The sequence below is a fragment of the Ruditapes philippinarum genome, unplaced genomic scaffold (assembly GCF_026571515.1).
Source record: "Ruditapes philippinarum isolate M1 unplaced genomic scaffold, ASM2657151v2 ctg6831_1_1_1_1, whole genome shotgun sequence".
NCBI lineage: Eukaryota > Metazoa > Mollusca > Bivalvia > Venerida > Veneridae > Ruditapes > Ruditapes philippinarum.
Window position 1 is genome coordinate 29223 of NW_026852850.1, and position 20273 is coordinate 49495.

General features: G+C 32.8%; 2 protein-coding genes across 2 annotated transcripts; both read left to right on the forward strand.

Moving 5' to 3' along the window:
• The first annotated feature begins 1435 nt into the window (after positions 1-1435).
• On the forward strand, positions 1436-7846 carry LOC132726106 (uncharacterized). The gene is made up of 2 exons (XM_060711377.1): positions 1436-1864; positions 7619-7846. The coding sequence occupies exons 1-2, from the start codon at positions 1436-1438 to the stop codon at positions 7844-7846; spliced, it is 657 nt and encodes a 218-aa protein (XP_060567360.1).
• Positions 7841-11080, forward strand: LOC132726114 (uncharacterized; the record flags this gene model as incomplete). The annotated part of the gene is given in 4 exon segments (XM_060711389.1): positions 7841-8194; positions 8490-8573; positions 9100-9261; positions 10122-11080. Coding segments are annotated over 4 exon segments (1416 nt in total), but the record flags the coding sequence as incomplete, so codon positions are not given.
• Positions 11081-20273: the final 9193 nt, after the last annotated feature.

Here is a 20273-nt window from a genome sequence, read left to right on the forward strand (position 1 = left end):
AGGTCATATGACGACGTTCCGACACTGTATAGGTCATATGGCGACGTTCCAGCTTTACCTAGTTATAGACTAGCTTTACCTAGTTGTAGACTAGCTAAAATAGATTTACCAATGAAATCAAAGAGCAAGGTTTACCGTACAATACACCGTGTCCATCACTCTCCACACTGAAACAACTTCCAAATGTACGAATCAATCAGCACAGATGAATAATTGATAGTCTCGATCAACAAACACTTCACCACTGTTACACAACCATCCATATTCTGAAAACATATTTAATTCCATGTGAAAGGTAGTTTTAGAGGTCGGCGGCGTACTATACAGTTTTTTCCAAAAATCTTTTTATAGTAACCCCATTTTCTGAAAATGGAAAATACCTCGCCAATATTTTATTTTTACAATATCAGTCTTCCTGTGTCATTTATATTAATAATTAAATTGAAATTTGTGTTTTAATTTGACGGCGTTGAAAGGCATGTTCAGGGAAATCATGTAAGGCTTGAAACACTTTTTATGAAGCTACCTACAACGGTCAGAAAAGGTGTTTATATTGATCGCCTATATATACAGTGTGAAACTGAATGGGTTAAAGAAAGTTTTTGGATGGATTATTGTCATTATTTTTGTGTAAATGTAAATTAACCAATAAAATCTAGAAGTACGGTATATCACGCTGTGCAATGGAATTAATTCAAATTAGCGAGGGGCCATTTGATTATTAGTAGACTCGGTGGTACATTGTTTATCCGGTATTGCACAGCTGTCAAAACATAGCATTGATCAAGGATGATCGTCAGCATTTTATTTTAAGATGGTTAATGTTTTTTACCGATTATTTTGTTTTACTCTTGAAATAAGGATGCTATAGTAATGATTTACAGGGATTTGTTTTGCTTATTTTACAGCCGTTATTAAATATTGTTTTCGGTACTTTCTAGTTTTTGCTTTGTGGTATTTAAAAAGTATTTGGTATGAATAGTGCTCGTTTTTCTCGTGCGTATTTCGCGGCTAAATAGTCATTCGAGGTTTGCTACTGTACAAGTAACATTACGTTTGTTCAGTTAATTAATGATGGATGACATTGAAAAATCGCCCACGAGGCCAGGCAGAAGTATTGATTTGTCCAATTCGGAACAAATTTCATTGTTTAATACAACTTTAGAGAGGGCTTTAGACAGACAGTGTGATATCATTTTGGACCAAATTGAAGCTAGAATTGGGACACAAGCAAAGAAATCGCCGGCCGATAAATTCAAGTTCAAAAGTGAAGGTTTGCAAATTCAGTTTGATTTTAACGTTGATAGAATAGACACTTTGCAAAACATTGACAATTTCTGCAATCTACGTAGCTTCGATTCTATTCAAGAACTGGTCAAACAAGACATTAAAGACATTCAGCATCGTAACAAGTTGCTAAAGATAGCCGATAAGCATGGTTGGCTTACTGTTAAAGAGTATGACGCCAGTCCACTGGCCGATAACGATGATGATGCTACTAAACTGCGCGGGGCCATCACACGTGCTACCCAGGCGCGTAGGTATTCTCCATACGCCCAGTCAGGGTCGAGACAGCAGCGGCAGTTCTCATCTGAGCAGCCTTTTCAACCGCCTACTTATAAGCAGCAGTCCTTTCGTTGGTTTACGCCAGGAAATGCGACAGTTATGCCAAGGGGTTATGTCGGAGGTTCGAGCCAGCAGCAGCGATTCCCGCTCGGGTCTTGTTTCATCTGTCACCTCGGAGGACATTACGCCAAAGCCTGCCCTTACGTCCAGAGGAGCACAGTTCCTCCCCGGTTCTCAGGCTACGAAGGTCACCCAAGGTCATCAAGTACAGCCGGAAGTGAGCCGGATAAGTAATACAGTTGAGTATTTTTGTACAAAACATGTTGATAACTCTTGTGAACAAAACGTGTTACATCCACATGTTAGTCTAAGAAATAAGGTAGATTTCTGGGTTAATGAGATAAAAGTTAATTGTTTTATTGAAGATATTATAATTAATGGCTATAAGATACCTTTTGATACAGAACCTTCTCCCGTTTTTCTTAAAAATAACGCGTCAGCTTTAAAACACTCTAAATTCGTGAGTCAAGCTATCTCAGAACTTTTGGTTAAGAAATGCATTAAAGAAACGCACTATGCGCCATACTGTGTAAATCCGTTAACCGTGTCTGTTAACTCAACCGGCAAAGAAAGATTAATTTTAGATCTCAGGCATGTAAATTTATTCGTACATGATTTTAAAGTTAAATTCGAGGGTTGCAAAGAAGCATTACATTTTTGTAAAAAAGGCAATCTCATGTTCAAATTTGATTTACGCTCGGGTTATCATCACGTTAGTATTAATGAATACTTTCACAAATTCTTAGGTTTTTCGTGGGAAGTTAACGGTTGTCGCAAATATTATGTCTACACTGTTCTACCATTTGGTTTAAGTTCGGGGCCTTATATTTTTACTAAATTATTAAGGCCGCTTGTTAAGTATTGGAGAACCCTAGGGATTAAAATCATAGTCTATTTAGACGACGGGTGGGGTACTGATTCTCCAGAAGTCTGTCAGTGGGTTAGCGAGCGGGTTTGTTCAGATTTACACAAGGCAGGTCTTCTTGTAAAATGAGGAGAAAAGTATTTGGTCACCTACTTTGATTATAGAATGGCTAGGGTTTATTTGGAACATGTATAAAGGTACCGTTGAGATACCCTCTAGGAAATTTTGATAAATTGAAACAGTTATTGATTAACTGCGTCAAATCTGACACTATTATTACTGCACGTTTTTAGCAAAAGTAGTAGGAAATATTATTTCAATGTCCTTTAGTTTTGGTAATATTTGTAATATCATGACCAGACATCTACATGTACCAATTGTAAACAGATTAACGTGGGATAGTCGTATATATCTTGATCAAGATTCTGTTAATGAATTGAAATTTGGCTCAATAATTTGTCAAATTTAACATTTAGATCAGTAATGCCTATTTACAGGATTCCAGAGCGTATTCTTTTTGTAGACGCTAGTGATTTTGCAGGAGCATGTATTTTACTAGGTTCCACCAATCAAGTTGCTCATTATTATGTTTAAAGTGGATGATCGTATTATGAGTTCAACTTGGAGGGAAATGAAAGCTTTAGAATTTGCAATCGAAACGTTTTTCTGATCAGTTATATAATAGGTTCGTGAAAATATACTCTGATAACCAAAACGTTATAAGAATAGTTAATCAGGGTAGTACAAAGGGGTCCTTTGCAAACTATTGCTAGAAAAATTTTCGATTTATGTGTTCAGCGCAGTATTCTGTTAGAAAATCGCCTGGGTTCCTAGAATTTTGAAGCAGACGACGCGAGTAAGATTTTTGATTGGGACGACTGGGGCGTATCGGAACATATTTTTAAGTTTCTTAATGCTAAATGGGGTCCCTCACAGTCGACTGGTTCGCAAACAATGTAAACAATAAATTGAACGTTTTTTATTCAAAATTCTGGTGTCCTGGTACGTCTGGGTTGATGCATTTGCTTATAACTGGGGAAATCAAAATAATTGGGTTGTTCCTCCAGTAAATTTAGTTCCTAGAGTTTTACAGCATATGTTTGTTTGTAAAGCAGAGGGAACTTTAATAGTTCCGAAGTGGGAGTCTGCAATTTTCTGGCCGTTACTTGTCAATATACATACCAGAGAGTTTCAAAACTTTGTGACAGATTTCATAGAGTATTGTAAACCTAGTCAGTTTTTGTATACATTGCTTGCAATGTATACAGAGTTATAAGCTATATCTCAGAAAAGATACAGGTTTAATGCATTACCGAACAACATCCACTCCCGGATAAAAACCGCTATAGAAACTAGTTCTTCATTCTGCAGTAGCGTTACATTCCGACTACACATCATTATAATAGTGTTTTGCAAAGTTGTTTAAATGCTTTGAAATTTCCAAATCGTTCATTTTCATGAAATAATAGACTCTACATTCCTTTAAAGAAAACAAAAAATAACAGTTCATTGATAAAATCGTAGTTTATACCTACGCGTTAAACTTCGCATATACGCATGCGCTTGCTAGCATGAATGAATACATCGTAAATATAGTAAAGTCGTCAGCGCTTATGCTAAAAACAATACAAAATAAGCTTTTTTAAAAACCGCTAGTTGTGTTGTGATTAAATGTCCGATTTTAAAATGTATTACACCAATAGAAAGCTTTGGATCTTAGCTTCATCACAATGTTAACTTCAATACATCTTTTGACTCCAAAGTATTTAAATTAACTGTTAAACCTACCATATGTCAGACCATTTTACATGCGATTTATACAGTGAGATACGCAATGATAAGAATAGCCTGTCGTCTGCTAGTTCTAAAAGTGTATATCGGTGTATTATATAAATGGGACGAAACATCTCAGATAGATATTAAATCAAATAAAATTCCCGATTTACATTTATGCAATAAAATTGCCCTAAAATGTTTTACAAAATAAGTATGGAGCACCGTCACAAAATTTACCAGCGTATACCGGAAAATGTTTTTTTTTTTTTTTTTTTTTTTAAAACTGGCAATTTATCGTGACTTCGAAAAATAAAAATTACGTAAGCTATTCTTTTGAATACCTTTTTTACACATGATTTTCCTTTCACTTTTGTATGCCTTAGATTTTTGAAAAGAAATATGTTTCGAAATTCAGCGAAGATTGCCTGATTCAGTACGGGTAAAAATAAAGATTCGGCCGCTCGACCGTTCGACCCATTACAATTCGTCGAACTTGGGATATTGACGTATGGAGCTAAATATAGGCATATGTGGCAAGATTCAACGAGAAGAAATAATCATTTGAAACTGTAAATCAGTGTAAGCATTAAGAAATAAATACATTATGTTATTTTTATCTGCTTATATTAATTGCCGAAAAACACCAAAAAAATACCGAAAAACACTTAAAATACAAAGAAATATTAATTCAGCAATATAAACCATTTTTGATGGTTATTTGATGAAATTGGTTTTTGTCGGTTATTTGATGAAATGGGTTCAATAATATCAGTTTTAAATCGATGATATACACAATTGGTATAATTCCAACAAAATAAGTTTAAACTACTTTTTTCTACCCTTTAAATGATTAAAATTTACTTTCTTTTGCAACCAGTGTAAATTAGAGAATGATTCTATTCTGTATTAAATGCGATATGAAAGTGTTTTTCGGCAAAGTTACAGTCTAGCGTCAAAAAAACATGGAAAAGCCGGAAAACACATTTTTACGGGCATTAAAATAGTCGTAGTTAAAACAAGAGCCGCTATTTTTTTCCAACCTTTTTAAATGAATAACTATTACTTTCTTTTGTTACCAATGTAAAATGTCAGTGATGTTTATATTTTTATAAATACAGCATGAAAGTGTTTTTCGGCTACGTATCGGTCTAGCGTCAAAAATAATGGAAAAGCCCAAAAATAATAAAAAAACAACACATTTTATTGCGATGAAATGGGCATTTCAAAAATAGAACTATTAAATAAAATTTTTACCGTCTAAATGAATGATTATAACATTATAATTTATGTGTAAGAAATGTAAAATATCAGTAATATTTTTGTAATAAACATTGTATGAAATTGTTTATCGGCAATGATACTGCCTAGCGTCAAAAACATAGAAAAAATAAATAAACAAACAACACATTTTACTTGCAATAAAATACTAGATATATTTTTAAAAAAATGCTGCTAAATATATTTCCAATCGTTTAAATGAATAACTATGACATAGAATTTATTACCTTTGTAAAATGTCAGTTATTTTTTGTAATAAGTACAGTATGAAAAAGTCAGTGGTGAAACTTATAGGTTGGCTAGCTCAGGGTGAGGTTAGCCTGGTTTCCAGTCTGTCGATTTTTTGTTATTTTTCTGTTTGGCAAAATCGACACTATCAAACGACGAACGAATACGGAATATTAAGCGCATATGTTATGAACAAAAAAATGTTATGAATAAGCAAAAGCTATCAACGCCTGAATCCCAGGCTAGGTGAGGTTTTAGATTGTTGAATGTCGGCCATCCATCTTATGTCAACTCTGGTCTGTCCACATTTAGCATCGTCGGATACCCACGGCCGAACCATTTACATTTATCAGTTAGGTTTCAACCACGTGTATCCGATGCTGACATTACAGTTGTTAACAATCTGCTGGTCATTTAGTTTGCTAACACTCTACTGGTCACACTTTGTCCCAAATGTCAAACAACATCGTAAGAATGTGTGTGACAGGTGTTGCTCGAGTTTGAACATGGATCACCTTGGTTGAAAATCAGAAGTATGTCACAGTAGTCAAAAAATAGAAAAAAAAATGTTTTAGCTCAATGGTTCATCTAAAGTTAAGAAGTTGGTAACACAACCTGATTATGGAAAAACCCTTGTTAACTTGCTGTCCAATATAAATGGATTTCTTGGAAAGGTTGTTCATGAAGACTATATGTAACAATTATTGAATAATGAAAATATTACAGTACATTTGAATTGTTGTGATTATAGATTTCATTATTATTAATTAACGATAAAGTAATGCATTTGAAAATTAATGTGTAGAGATTAATACAACACACCAGAATATATTTATTAATGCATCAAAGTACAGTATATAGATATACTGTAATTTGGTAATTAAGTCTTGTAGGATGATTCAATTAATTGACTTTGTATAGAGTTCAAACCAGATCATGTATTTTATCAGATAGCATCACTGGAAACTCAATATGACTGTTTCAATATTCTATATTGCAGTCCATTTAACGGGTGTTTCAAAAAATGATTTCTTTATTGCTCATCTATCAGCTTGTCCTAGCAATACACAGATGGAACATTACATCTCCCTTGACTCATAAATAACTTTTGAAGAAAAAAGCCTTGGTGCATGTGAATCACTTGTTAGGGACATTGATATTGGTCAGAAGATGATCCCTATTGTTTTCGAGGTCAGTAGGTTAAAATCAACATGGCTTTGATGTCAAAAATGGATTATATTATCAAGCAATGTATACTTCAGTACTTTCAGTGCTTTGATTCATTCCAGGATCATGCAAACATAGTGTTTTTGCTATTTCGCCTTTTAATGGAAACGTTCTCGCATTAAAAATTCGTTTTTCTTGAGTTATTAATATGATTTTAAAATTATTAATAAGATTTAGAAAATAAGGAATTAGAGTTAAGAACTATTAATATCGTGTGACGATATTAACTTGTTTGTTTTTCACGCGATTTTATTGTAAGGAGATTGTGATTTTATAGTGACTTTATTGTAAGAAGATAGTGACTTATTACTTATACAGTGACTTGATTATTTGTAAGGATATACGAGTGTACAGTGTAAATACTACATTTATAATACATTTTACGTTATTAAATGTTCGAAGCCCCTGCTCCAGTGACCAGGGAAGGATAATCCTTGATTATCGAATGTGTTTTTGTTGAAGTTTTTTATGAAGCCCCTGCTCCAGTGACCAGGGAGGAACAATCTTTGATTGTTTATTATTAGATTGTTTTAATATAAGACAGTGAAAATGTGTAATATCAACCCATTATTATTAAGTTTTTGCATATGTCTATATTAATAATTGTTATTGTTGCAGTTTCCTCGCAACGGGGTTTGGAGTGATGTATTGGACTTTGCCTGTAATCCTTGTTTATGTGCAGCCGTTCACCAGTTACCGGACATAGTGCGATCCTCAAAATCCAAGAACACAAACAAAAAGTATGATCAATATTTTGTAAAGTTTACAGAGTGGTGTAAGTGTCATTCTCTTGAATCGTTACCAGCCAATGTATCTACAGTGTGTATTTTCTTTATTATAGCATAAAATCGGCTATTTTCGCCTTTTTTGCCCATGCGTTAACGGGGTCAAAACCGTGTGTTAACAAGGGCACGCGCACTTGTTATAGCCCGGTTTTACCTATGCGCAAAAAATTATACAGGGCCCTGTAAACAAAAACAAAAATGGACGCCGATTTGACCTACTTGCCAAAAGTTGGCGATACATGTAATTTCGCAGCGCGGTCTGAGGCAGAGAAATTTTGTATCATCGACAAAATTAATGAATGGCCTTGTCCCCAATATGTTATCAAATCAAAACATACTGGAGAGGTTTTGAGGGCATTTCGTCATCAACTGTTCCGCCCACAGACGCCGGAGCGACTGATCCAACCAGGTAGATATTTAAGTATTTTATCAATAATTTCTTTTCCGTTAGGTTAACATTTTTCATGTATTTAATATATGCATTCGTATAAATTATTTGTTGATTCTATTCATGTGAAACGTTGAAATATTGCAATCTGGACAGCAAAATAAGTAAACAACGCAACGTGCATTTTCGGTACTTTCCGTATGCCCTCGTTTTCTTTCGTGATGTTTACTTCATTGAGTAATTATACATGAAATCTATTACACTGATACTTGTTTTGATTTGTACACATACTTTTTATATAATCTTATTTTTGCAGTCACATCGACCCCTACTGCAACTGAGCTGTTTTTAGAGGAAATAGAACCAAATGTGCTGCAAGAAATCTTAAATGATGCTTTTGGTATGTAATAGTAAATTAAACTAAAACAATTGAATAGAATAGAATAACTTTTATTTCCAATCAAGAGTCATGTTAAATGACATGTGAATCACAAAAATAATAAAGAGATTAAAGATCGAATAAAGACTTTAAAGAAACTAAAACTTGATTTGTATATAATAGTAACAACAATAAACTTAAAGAAAAAAAACAATACAAACAAACACAGTAAATAACCAGCTAACAATAAAGTAATTGGAATAATATATGTACTGTATCTTTTAAGTATTTACAAGCCTGTGACTTTGTTTCTTTCTTAATTTGACATGCTTGGCAACCGTAATAATAAAGCACAAATTTTTGTTTAACCCTATTTATTCCAGTTTCTAAGGTTAGCAAGAACTAATATAATATAAGAGTCCAAGCCGGGATTCAACACTTGTCTCTTAAATAACAGTGAAATCACAAACCATGTCACTAAATAGCTATTCCTACATTAAGTCTGTTATAAATTTTCAATATATATGCATCTTATAAACTTTCACAGATAATTGGTCTGATGACAATGTAAATAGTAAAGATGACAATGTAAATAGTAAAAAAGACAACTCCTCTGATTTGGATGATGAAGAGCTTGACAGGCTAGATATAGAGGCAAAGTGTGCTAACACAGAGCAATCTGAAAGATGGGCATTCAAGAAATTGACAGGTATTAAAATGAAAAAGAATACCTTGACAAAGAATTATACTATAGAAATTTTCAATTAAAGTAACAGAAAAGTTTAAGAATGTTAGTCCACAATTGAAAACTTTTAATATTGAGTATATAAGACATATATACAGCTGTATTTTTTAAAAATTAACATTTTTAAATGAAATATGAGCATTTTCATACCAAAATAGTTTCATATTTAAAGCAAACTCTTGAATTTACTGTACATTATAGCTTTTTTTTATTTTCCTGACATTATAATTTGAAAGATTTCCATTTGAAATTTTATGTACAGGCTATATATATTAAGAAGTACCGGTACATTGAAAAATAACTTTGAACAGTGACAATACGGAAAATACATTTCAATACAGTGAAAAATAAATCCATACAGTGACAATACGGAAAATGAAAATGCATATTTTATTACATTAATATTTTTCAGTATCTTTTTTTTTAAAATATAAATATAAAATAAACATTATTAATATTTAATATGTGACAAATAGAGGATGTTCAAGTATTTTCTATAAATACAGGATTTATTTTCATATGTGGTGTGAAATGAATATTTACAGCCATGAGTGATATATGATAATTTTCATAGCACATGATGAAAATAAATCCTGTATTTATAGAAAAAATTTAATTTTCTGTTTATCATATTCATTTATCCCTTTTTGACATTACAATTTGAAAGACTTCCTTTTTAATTTTGTTTATTGGCTGAATTTAGAAGAAAGTCCTTCAAGAAACCATTGAAAAAATGGAAAATATGTTTCACTGCAGTGTAATATAAAATTTTACTGTGCAAATATTTCATTTATAAATATATAACAAAAGCATATTTTTTTCAGATTACATCAGGAAGAGAAACATGATTTTAGATTTTCACAATATTACACCTGAAGATCTTGGTAAAACACTAAGAAAATTTTACGCTGAAATTAAAACAAAGGACGGTAAAAAGTTTGCTCCAGGCAGCCTACGTGGAATAAGAGCAGGAATCCACCGAGCTCTGACTTCCCCACCATTCAACAGAAACTTCAATATTTTAGTTGATAAAGAATTTATTTTAGCAAATAAAATGATAGATAATATGTGCAAAACTTATATAAATGCCAGAAATGAAAAGCCCGCCCACTATCCGGCTATTGCAGAAGGTGACCTTTTTAAACTTTCAAGCTATCTTGCTAAATACCAAGAATCCCCTGAAATTTTGTTCCACTGTTTTTGGTTTTTATTATGCTACTTGTTTGCCAGACGTGGGAGGGAAGGGTTTAGGGATATGACCAGGAATACCTTCCAAGTTAAAACCGATGACCTTGGTTATGAGTATCTAGTTATGGCAACTACCGAGAAAACCAAAAATTGGCAAGGGGGCAGTAGTTCCAAAGCATGGGACTATAGTGATGTAAGGGCATATGGGTTAGAGGTCAATAATTGTCATCTCAGTATTGTTAAGGTGTACAACTTTTATATTTCCAAATTAAATCCTAGAAATGAGGCCTTATTTCAACGGCCAATACTAAGTCCTAAATTTATAGAAAGTCCATACTGGTTCACTGAACAAGTTATAGGTAAAAACAAACTTGCTGAAGTAATGAAGTCAATTTCAACAAGTGCTGGTCTTTCACAAATTTATACAAACCATTCTGTTCGTGCAACAGCCATAACAGTTCTGTACCAGAGTGGTGTAGATACCAAGCAAATATGCAAATTAACAAAGCACAAAAATGAAGAAAGTCTAAAGCATTATATTGATGGTCAAACCTCTGACCAAAAAAGGCAGTGTGCTAATGTTTTGTCCGGGGCAAAGGTCCGCTTTCTAAAAAGTAAAGATAAATACGTTCTTTGCGATACCGGTTCACCTCTGTCGTATACTAGAGCACGTGAAATTCTTATAGAGGCTTTAAATAAAATTGGGGAAGACGGTTCGAATTTCGGCTTACATAGTTTGCGTAGCGGCGGAGCGTCTGCTGCGGCAAACAGCGACGCGAACTTAGATGCTAGATTAGTTAATAAGCACGGTCGTTGGAAATCTCCTTCTTCTGCCGACGGTTATATTCATTACAGTCTTGAGAATCAACTTTCCGTTACTAAAAGTCTAGGCTTGTAGTTTTCTCATCTTTGCATTCGAAAAGTAGCAAACCGCCTTCTTACTCGATACTGTCTTTGTTTTTCCTTGTCAAGTATAGCAAATAATTGTTTTATTTTCGGACGAACGTAGTGAGGGAGAAAATAATAAATATTGTTTTCGGTACTTTCTAGTTTTTGCTTTGTGGTATTTAAAAGTATTTGGTATGAATAGTGCTCGTTTTTCTCGTGCGTATTTCGCGGCTAAATAGTCATTCGAGGTTTGCTACTGTACAAGTAACATTACGTTTGTTCAGTTAATTTGTCTAAATAAGTGAGATTGTTGCTTTATCTTGTAACAAAACTGTCCAATGGCTCAATTATCTGTATAATTATGTTGATTGAATATTTGTCTTTGGAGATATATATTGTCTTTATTACATGATAAAATACGTTATTATTCATGTATTGCTATGAGAAAATATCGTCGACTTTTAAGAAATAAAAAGTAGCAAACCGCCTTCTTACTCGATACTGTCTTTGTTTTTCCTTGTCAAGTATAGCAAATAATTGTTTTACTTTCGGACGAACGTAGTGAGGGAGAAAATAATGGGTCATATTCCCAATTGAAAATAGTATATTACTTTCCCAATCTACAAAAAAATATTCCAAATTGAAAGTTACAAAATAAAAATATTGAATAAAGAATTCTAACATCTTTAAAAATAAGGGCTTCTTCACTGTAATAGTGCTAAAATGTTTGGAGATGCGACATGGATTGTTTGCATTCATTTAAACACTGCAAAATTTCAGTCATGCATTTTTTCCCAATTTTTTACAAAACAACGCTGAAATTCCCAATGTCATGAGTATGGGTCATGTTCCCAAAAACCTGGAAAAAATCCCTGATGGAACTTGTCATGCATGATGTGAGTAATGACAAAGAACAATTATCCTAAGTCTAGAGCAGATATCATTTATAATAACAAAAATATTACAAGTACTTAAACAAATATAACAATTTTTAATTAAATTTTCTAAGTTTATCAAGAGCTGTTGGAGGACAGCAATGCTCGACTATTCGATAGAGTTGTCACAAGGATGTTTCATTGAGTATAAAAAGGGGCATAAATATGTAAATAAGTAAATCAGAGTTATGGGACCCGTGTCAATCATGTTAAAAATCACAGTGAAAATGTATATTAAGTTTCATTCCATTCCTTTCAATAGTTAGGGAGATACCAGCTCACAAGCAACCATGAGTTTCATCCATCAAAAAATATTTTAATGCACCAAAACTTTAATGCGGACTCCGGGGCGAGAAGGACAGCTCTCTTTATACTTTGTATAGTCAATTACTTTGTATAGTCAATTTAAAAATCTAAATCATTGAAGGGCCATTTCTTTGATAGATATAATTGAACCCAAAAATGTTGACAAGATGAACAACTAGACTTGTAACTGATCTTTCTTGTAAAGTTTAGATGAAATTGCACCAGTAGTTTTTGAGTATTCCGGACAAACAGTACAGAAGTACTTACATGACTTTTCCTTTGATCATTTCATTCATTTTTAGTCACACAAGGCTTAAAAGAAGACACACAATTAAAAAAAAATAAAAAGAATCATAGAAAATGTACCAATACCTATTATTTTCCTAGTCACCAATGTGTTTTGCACGGACAGACGACGGAGAAGTGATCCCTATATGTCACCACTACTCTGTAAAGGCAACACAAAAAGTTACAGAACCACCAACATACCTATCCATACCATATCCTTCTTGCGAGTATATAGGCACTGGAACTCTAGAAGAACTGATAGTCTTGTCCACTTCCACTTCATCACTCATCCATGGTCTGAAAAATCACCAGGGTTAGGTTAACAAAATAACATTCTAATTCACAAGGCTTAAAAGAAGACACACAAGTAAAACAGAATAAAAAGAATCAAAGAAAATGTACAATACCTATTATTTTCCTAGTCACCCATGTGTTTTGCACGGACAGAAAGACGACGGAGAAGTGATCCCTATATGTTACCACTACTCTGTAGAGGCAACACACAAAAGTTACAGAACCACCAACATACCAAAAAGATAGCCTGTCAGACAACAACAACTGACAATGGCTATTCAAATGTATACTTTATTCATAAAGTAATATAACAAAATTGTATTTTGTAAGTAAACATAGATAGGGAATGGAACCCAAGTCTCCAAAATGTCCGACAGGATATTCACCTCTATATTCATTTGGCTCAAATTGCACACGGATTTCAACCAAACTTGTATTTTGATTTTATTTATGATTCATTATCCTCATTATGATTTACTATAGCATCAAAGAGCAAGGTTTACCCTTATGTCAAGCATCTCTCCTCACACTGGAACAACTTCTTGTTGTACAAATCTGCCAGCACATAGATGTACTTTAAGCTATTCCATTTACCATATCCTTCTTGCGAGTATATAGGCACTGGAACTCTCGAAGAACTGATAGTCTTGTCCACTTCCACTTCATCACTCATCCATGGTCTGAAAAATCACCAGGGTTTACAAAATAACATTCTAATTCACATGGCTTAAAAGAAGACACACAAGTAAAACAGAATAAAAAGAATCAAAGAAAAAATTACCAATACCTATAATTTTCCTAGTCACCCATGTGTTTTGCACGGACAGACAGACGACGGAGAAGTGATCCCTATATGTCACCACTACTCTGTAGAGGCAACACAAAAAATTTTTATGAACCCCCAAAATTTTCCCTAAGTTAAAAACCCCGTTAGACAAAAATACAAACCCCCCAATGCCATTTAAATGTAACCCTTTTTTCATAAGTAAATAAAAAAATTGTATTTTGGTAGTAAACCCTGATTAGGGGAAAGGAGCCCAAGTCTCCAAAATGTCCGACAGGAATTTTTCATCTCTATATTTATTTGGCTTCAAATTCCCCAAGGGTTTTTTAAAAACCCAAAAATTGTATTTTTTTTTTTATTTGATTCCCTTAAACTTTTTTTATGGGGTTTATTTTAAACAAAAAATTAGCAAGGTTTTCCTTATGACAAGCACCTTTTCCTTTAAAACTGGAACAATTTTTTGTTGTACAAATTTTGCCAGCAATTGATGACTTTAACTAATTTTTCCCTTTTCCAATTTTTTCCCTTTTTGGGTTTTTATAGGCCCCTTTGGTTTCTTTTCTAAGAACTGATTTGTTTTTTGTCCACTTCCACTTTTCACCCCCCCCCTGGTTTTGGAAAAAAAACCCAGGGGTTTTTAAAAAAAAAAAATTTTAATTTTACAAGACTTTAAAAAAAGACACACAAGTAAAACAAAAAATAAAAAGAATCAAAAAAAAATGTACCAATTTCCTATTTTTTTCCCAGGGCACCCCATGTTTTAAAAAATTTTAACATTCTAATTTTTATAATGTTTTAAAAACTTATCAAGCTTTTCAAATTACTTTTTTAAATAAAAGGGGTAATTTTTCAAAAATTTTCATTGGTTTTTTTTTAATTTTGATTACCCCTTTTTTATTATATGGGCCCGATAAAGGCCCTAAAAAAGTTTAGGGGGGGGCAAATTCATGCCTAGAGAAACCACCCCCCAAACCCTTCCCCAAATCCTAAAAAAACCCCAAAAAGAAAATATTCCCCAAAAAACAATTCCCGTATCAAACTGTTTGTTGAACTAGCTGAACTTTTTTTATCTTGTAAATAATTGATACTTTGCAGGCACAAATAAACGGTTACAAAAAAATCCTTAAAGTATAATATTGAAAATACCTAATTTCTCTCCATCATGCCTGTTTCCAACCAATGATACACATCTATCCACATCCTCACGTCTTCGCCACAATGTAGAACTAGAACACCAACATCTTCTTTCCAGGTGGTTTTCAAAAAAGACAAAAAAACACAAAACATTAGAATATAGGCAAAACAAAACATTTTAAAGAACCTGGAAAATAGATCTGCAATACAAAAAAATATAGGTATTAGAGCAAACAAATACATAATTAAACATATCAAACATAATCATAGTACACAAATTCTAAAAACACAAGTCAAATACAATACGCGAGTATAAGTAATATCAAAAAACTGCGGGCGCATCATGTAGCCTGGCCAGAAATCACATTTTATAACAACAACCATCAACAATAACTTCAACTCAACACATTACTAAATACAGGGATAACTTACATAAAGACTTTTTATAAATCGTGTAAAAGTATATAAATCAAAAAAAACCCGGGCGGATCACGTAGCCTGGCCAGAATCTCATTTTATTACAACAACCTAATCAACGATACTTCAACCCAAAACAAAACTCTACAGGGGTTCAGGGATAAACGTATATTAAGATTTTTTGTAAAATCGTAGGGGGGTTAAGTATATCAAAAAACGCGCGCGCATCACGTAGTCTGCCAAAATCACATTTTATAACAACAACCATCAAACAATCACTTCAACTCAACACAATTACTAACTACAGGGGTACAGGGATAACTTACATATTTTTTTTAAAAAAAAAACGCGAGTATATCAAAAAAATCGCGGGCGCATCACGTAGTCTGGCCAGAATCACATTTTATAACAACAACCATCAACAATCACTTAAACTCAACACATAACTACAGGGGTTCAGGATAACGTATATAAAGACTTTTATAAATCGTGAGTATATCAAAAAACCGCGGGCGCATCACGTAATCTGGCCAAAATCACATTTTATAACAACCATCAACAATAACTTCAACTTAACACATAACTAACTACAGGGGGTACAGGGATAACTTATATAAAGATTTTTTTATAAATCGCGAGTATATCAAAAAAACCGTGGGGACATCACGTAGTCTGCCCAGAATCACATATTATAACAACAACCATCAACAATCACTTCCTAACTACAGGGGGTACAGGGATAACTTACATATTTTTTTTATAAATCGCGAGTATATCAAAAAACTGCGGGCGCATCACGTAGTCTGGCCATCACATTTTATAACAACAACCATCAACAATCACTTAAACTCAACACATTACTTACTACAGGGATAACTTACATAAAGAATTTTTTAAAAATCGCGAGTATATCAAAAAACAAAAAACCGCGGGCGGATCACGTTGCCTGGCCAGATCACATTTATAACAACAACCCTCAACAATCACTTCAACTCAACACATTACTAAACTACAGGGGTACAGAAATAACTTACATAAAGATTTTTTATAAATCGCGAGTATATCAAAAAACCATGGGCGGATCACGTAGCCTGGCCAGAATCACATTTTATTACAACAACCATCAACAATAACTTCAACTCAAAACATAACTACAGGGGTTCAGGGATAACGTATATAAAGATTTTTTTTGTAAATCGTAAGTATATCAAAAAACTCGCGCGCATCACGTAGTCTGGCCAAAATCACATTTTATAATAACCATCAACAATGACTTCAACTCAACTCATAAAAAACATATATAAAGATTTTTTTAAAAATCGTGAGTATATAAAAAAAAACGCGGGCGCATCACATAGTTTGGCTAAAATCACATTTTTGCTAAAACAACCATCAACACTAACTTCAACTCAACACAATACTAACTACAGGAATAACATATATAAAGACTTTTTTATAAAATCGCGAGTATAAAAAATTATCAAAAAACCGGGCGCATCACGTAGTCTGGCCAAAATCCCATTTTATAATAATCATCAACAATAACTTCTACTCAACATATTACTAACTACAGGGATAACATAATTTATATAAAGATTTTTTTTAAAAAAATCGCGAGTATATAAAAAGAAAACCGCGGCGCATCACGTAGTCTGGCCAAATCAAATTTTTATAACAAACCATCAACAATAACTTCAACTCAACACATAACTAACTACAGGGGGTACAGGATTAACTTACATAAAGATTTTTTTATAAATCGCGAGTATATAAAAAAAAGCGCGCAGTCATATCACGTAGCCTGGCCAGAATCACATTTTATAACAACCATCAACAATAACTTCAACTCGACACAATAACCAACTACAGGGGGTACAGGAATAACTTACATAACGATTTTTTATAAATCGCGAGTATATCAAAAAAAAAAAACGTGGGCACATCACGTAGTCTGGCCCAAATCACATTTTTATAGCAACCATCAACAATCACTTCAACTCGACACATAACCAACTACGGGGGGGGGGGGGTACAGGAATAACTAGCATAAAGATTTTTTATAAATCGCGAGTATATCAAAAAATCCGTTGGCCACATCACGTAGTCTGACCAAATCCACATTTTATAGCAACCATCAACAATAACTTCAACTCGACACATAACCAACTACAGGGGGTACAAGGAATAACTTACATAAAGATATTTTTTATTTAAATCGCGAGTATATAAAAAAAAACGTGTCTGGCCAAATCACCATTTTTATAACAACCATCAAAACAATCACTTCAACTCAAACTCATAACTAACTAACTACAGGAATAACATACATATTTAAAGATATCTTATAAATCGCGAGTATATGAAAAAATAGCATACATAAAGAACAATATAAACGATCAAAACAAAAAGTTGTAAAATATTTATCACACTTAACTCTGATTTAACAAAGAACGTTCTTCTCAGCGCGAGTTTCCCACCAAAAAATGAACTGTTAGCTAAAATGATCACGTTTGTCTGTTTAAAAATTGAAGCGGGAAAAATTTGGCATTTTCCCCCGTGCTTTTTAAGGTCTGACCTTTTCCAAATATTTTAAAATTTTTTTGGCCCAAAATTTCCCGAACATTTGAATATTCAATGACCCCCTTTTTCGGCAATTTTATCGGAACCGGCATTTAAAAAAATTTTTGAAACGAGAATTGGGGAAAAATTTAAATTTTTAAGTCATTTGGGGTGGCAGGGGTTTAAAAAAACCCAAAACGAAAACCACGGGAAAAGGAATAACATATTTTTCCCGTTAAAAAAGTGGTTTTAAAGGGCCCTTTTTTTCGCATGCGGAGGTCATAAGGGTCAAAATTTTCACAATGGGGGAAAACTTTATTTTGCCTTTTAAAAATTTAAATTTTTTTTTTTTTGTTTTACTTTTTTAAAATTTTTTTTTTTTATATATTTTTTTTTTAATTTTTAATAACATTTTTTTATTTATTTGTCCATGTATTTCATATACGAGAATGATATAGCCTTTTTGTTTTGGTTGGGTGAGTTTTGGGACCACTTTTTTCGCGTTGCGTTGTCGGGTAGCGACAACACAACCCTTTTTCGTTATGTCTTTTTGTTTGTCGTAAACCCGGGAAAGGGACCAAAAGGGCGTTTTTCGACTGGGGTCTTGTCGTTGGGTTATAAACCAATCCTTTTTATTTTGGGGAAAAATCGGGGCCCCAACAAAGCCGCCCCGACAACCCCGTCCAGTTTGGGGGTGGGTTCACTACGACAAGACGAAAATAACCCAATATATTGTGTAGATATCTCATTTCGTTGCGTAAATATCCAAAAAATTTAAACCCTTTAAAGGTCATTTTTTTAAAACAACATTTTAATCTGTGATACTGGGAGTCATATGAAAAAAAAAAATAATTCCCTTTTTTAAAAACTTAATGGTCATAAAAATCCTTTTAAAAGTAATTTAAAAAATTAGAAAATAAGAATCCATAAAAATCATCCAGGGCAAGCATTTTAAATCTTTAAATATCCAAGAAAATTTTTAACACAAATTTGAAAAATTTTTAATTTTTTCTTTTTCTTGTAAAAATCTCCCAAAGTACAAATTTATGTAACTGTATGTGTGTAAACCAACTTTTGGTAACTGGTTTTTTTTGTGGGTTTTAAACGTGTTTCATGTACTAATTGGTTTTATTCAAAACACGAAATTTTTTAAAGCGTCGGACATTTTTTTTTATTTTAAAGACTCTCTTTTTTAGGGGTTTTTTCAGGGAAGAAAAAAAAATTTTTAAAGCATAAATTTAAATTTCTAAAACAAGAAAACTATTTAATTTTTTGAAAAATAAATATATTTGATAAAAAATTAAAAAATTTTTGAAAAGTTAAAAACGATAAACAAAATATTTCAATTTTAAAAAGGAACCCCCCCCATCCCCTTTAATCATTAAAAACATAATGTGCATGGGAAGAAACAATGGGGTGGAAAAAGTGGGAGGGAAAGCAAATTGACAATCCGGGGGCAAAACGTAACATAACGGGAAATTTCTATGGAATGCTTTTTTTCGGGGGGTTTTTAAAAACTTTTTTAAATTGGGTTTTAAAATATCCCGTCTAGAAGGGAAATTTCCCAGTCAGAAATTTCAAAAAATGTACAAGTAAGGGAAAGACGATGTAAACCCTAAGAAAGAAAAAATGTAATTTTTGCGTTAATACCTTCCCATTAAAACCCCGGAACCCAAAAAATTACAAATTTTTGAAAGCGCAAATTTCCTTTTTGTTAAAAATTAATTTTTTTTTTTTCAAAATTTTTATTTTTTTTATTTTACTCAAGTTCCATATATTTTTATATTTAAAAGTTTGATTCAATGAAACCGGGAAAATTTTTTAAAAAACGAAAAAACTAATTTTAAAATCAATAAAATTGTGACACATTGTTTTATAAAATCTCGGGGAGAGGAAACAGTTTAAACGGCCTAAAAATAAAAAAAAAAGGTTTTGTTTTTAAAAAATTTTTTCGGGTTTAAAAAAGTCGCTAAAATAAGAAACAAATTTATTAGACATTTTTAAAAAAATAAAAAACGTTTTTTTTTGCAGAAAGTATTTTTGTTTTTGACCGTTTGGGAAAAGGTTTTAAAACCCCATTGGGGGGAGAAGGGAAACACATGGTAGGACATCTTGGGGAAAGGGCAAAAAGCTGGAGCAAAAAAATTTTTTTGAAAAACCCCAACTGTGGATAAAATCTCAGT

Bases quoted from the DNA above. Each gene is read 5' to 3' on its own strand.
- LOC132726106 (XM_060711377.1), top strand. From the start codon at position 1,436: ATGGTTGGCTTACTGTTAAAGAGTATGACGCCAGTCCACTGGCCGATA. The intron at 1,865-7,618 runs GTTGAGTATTTT...TTATTGTTGCAG, and splicing joins TGAGCCGGATAAGTAATACA to TTTCCTCGCAACGGGGTTTG.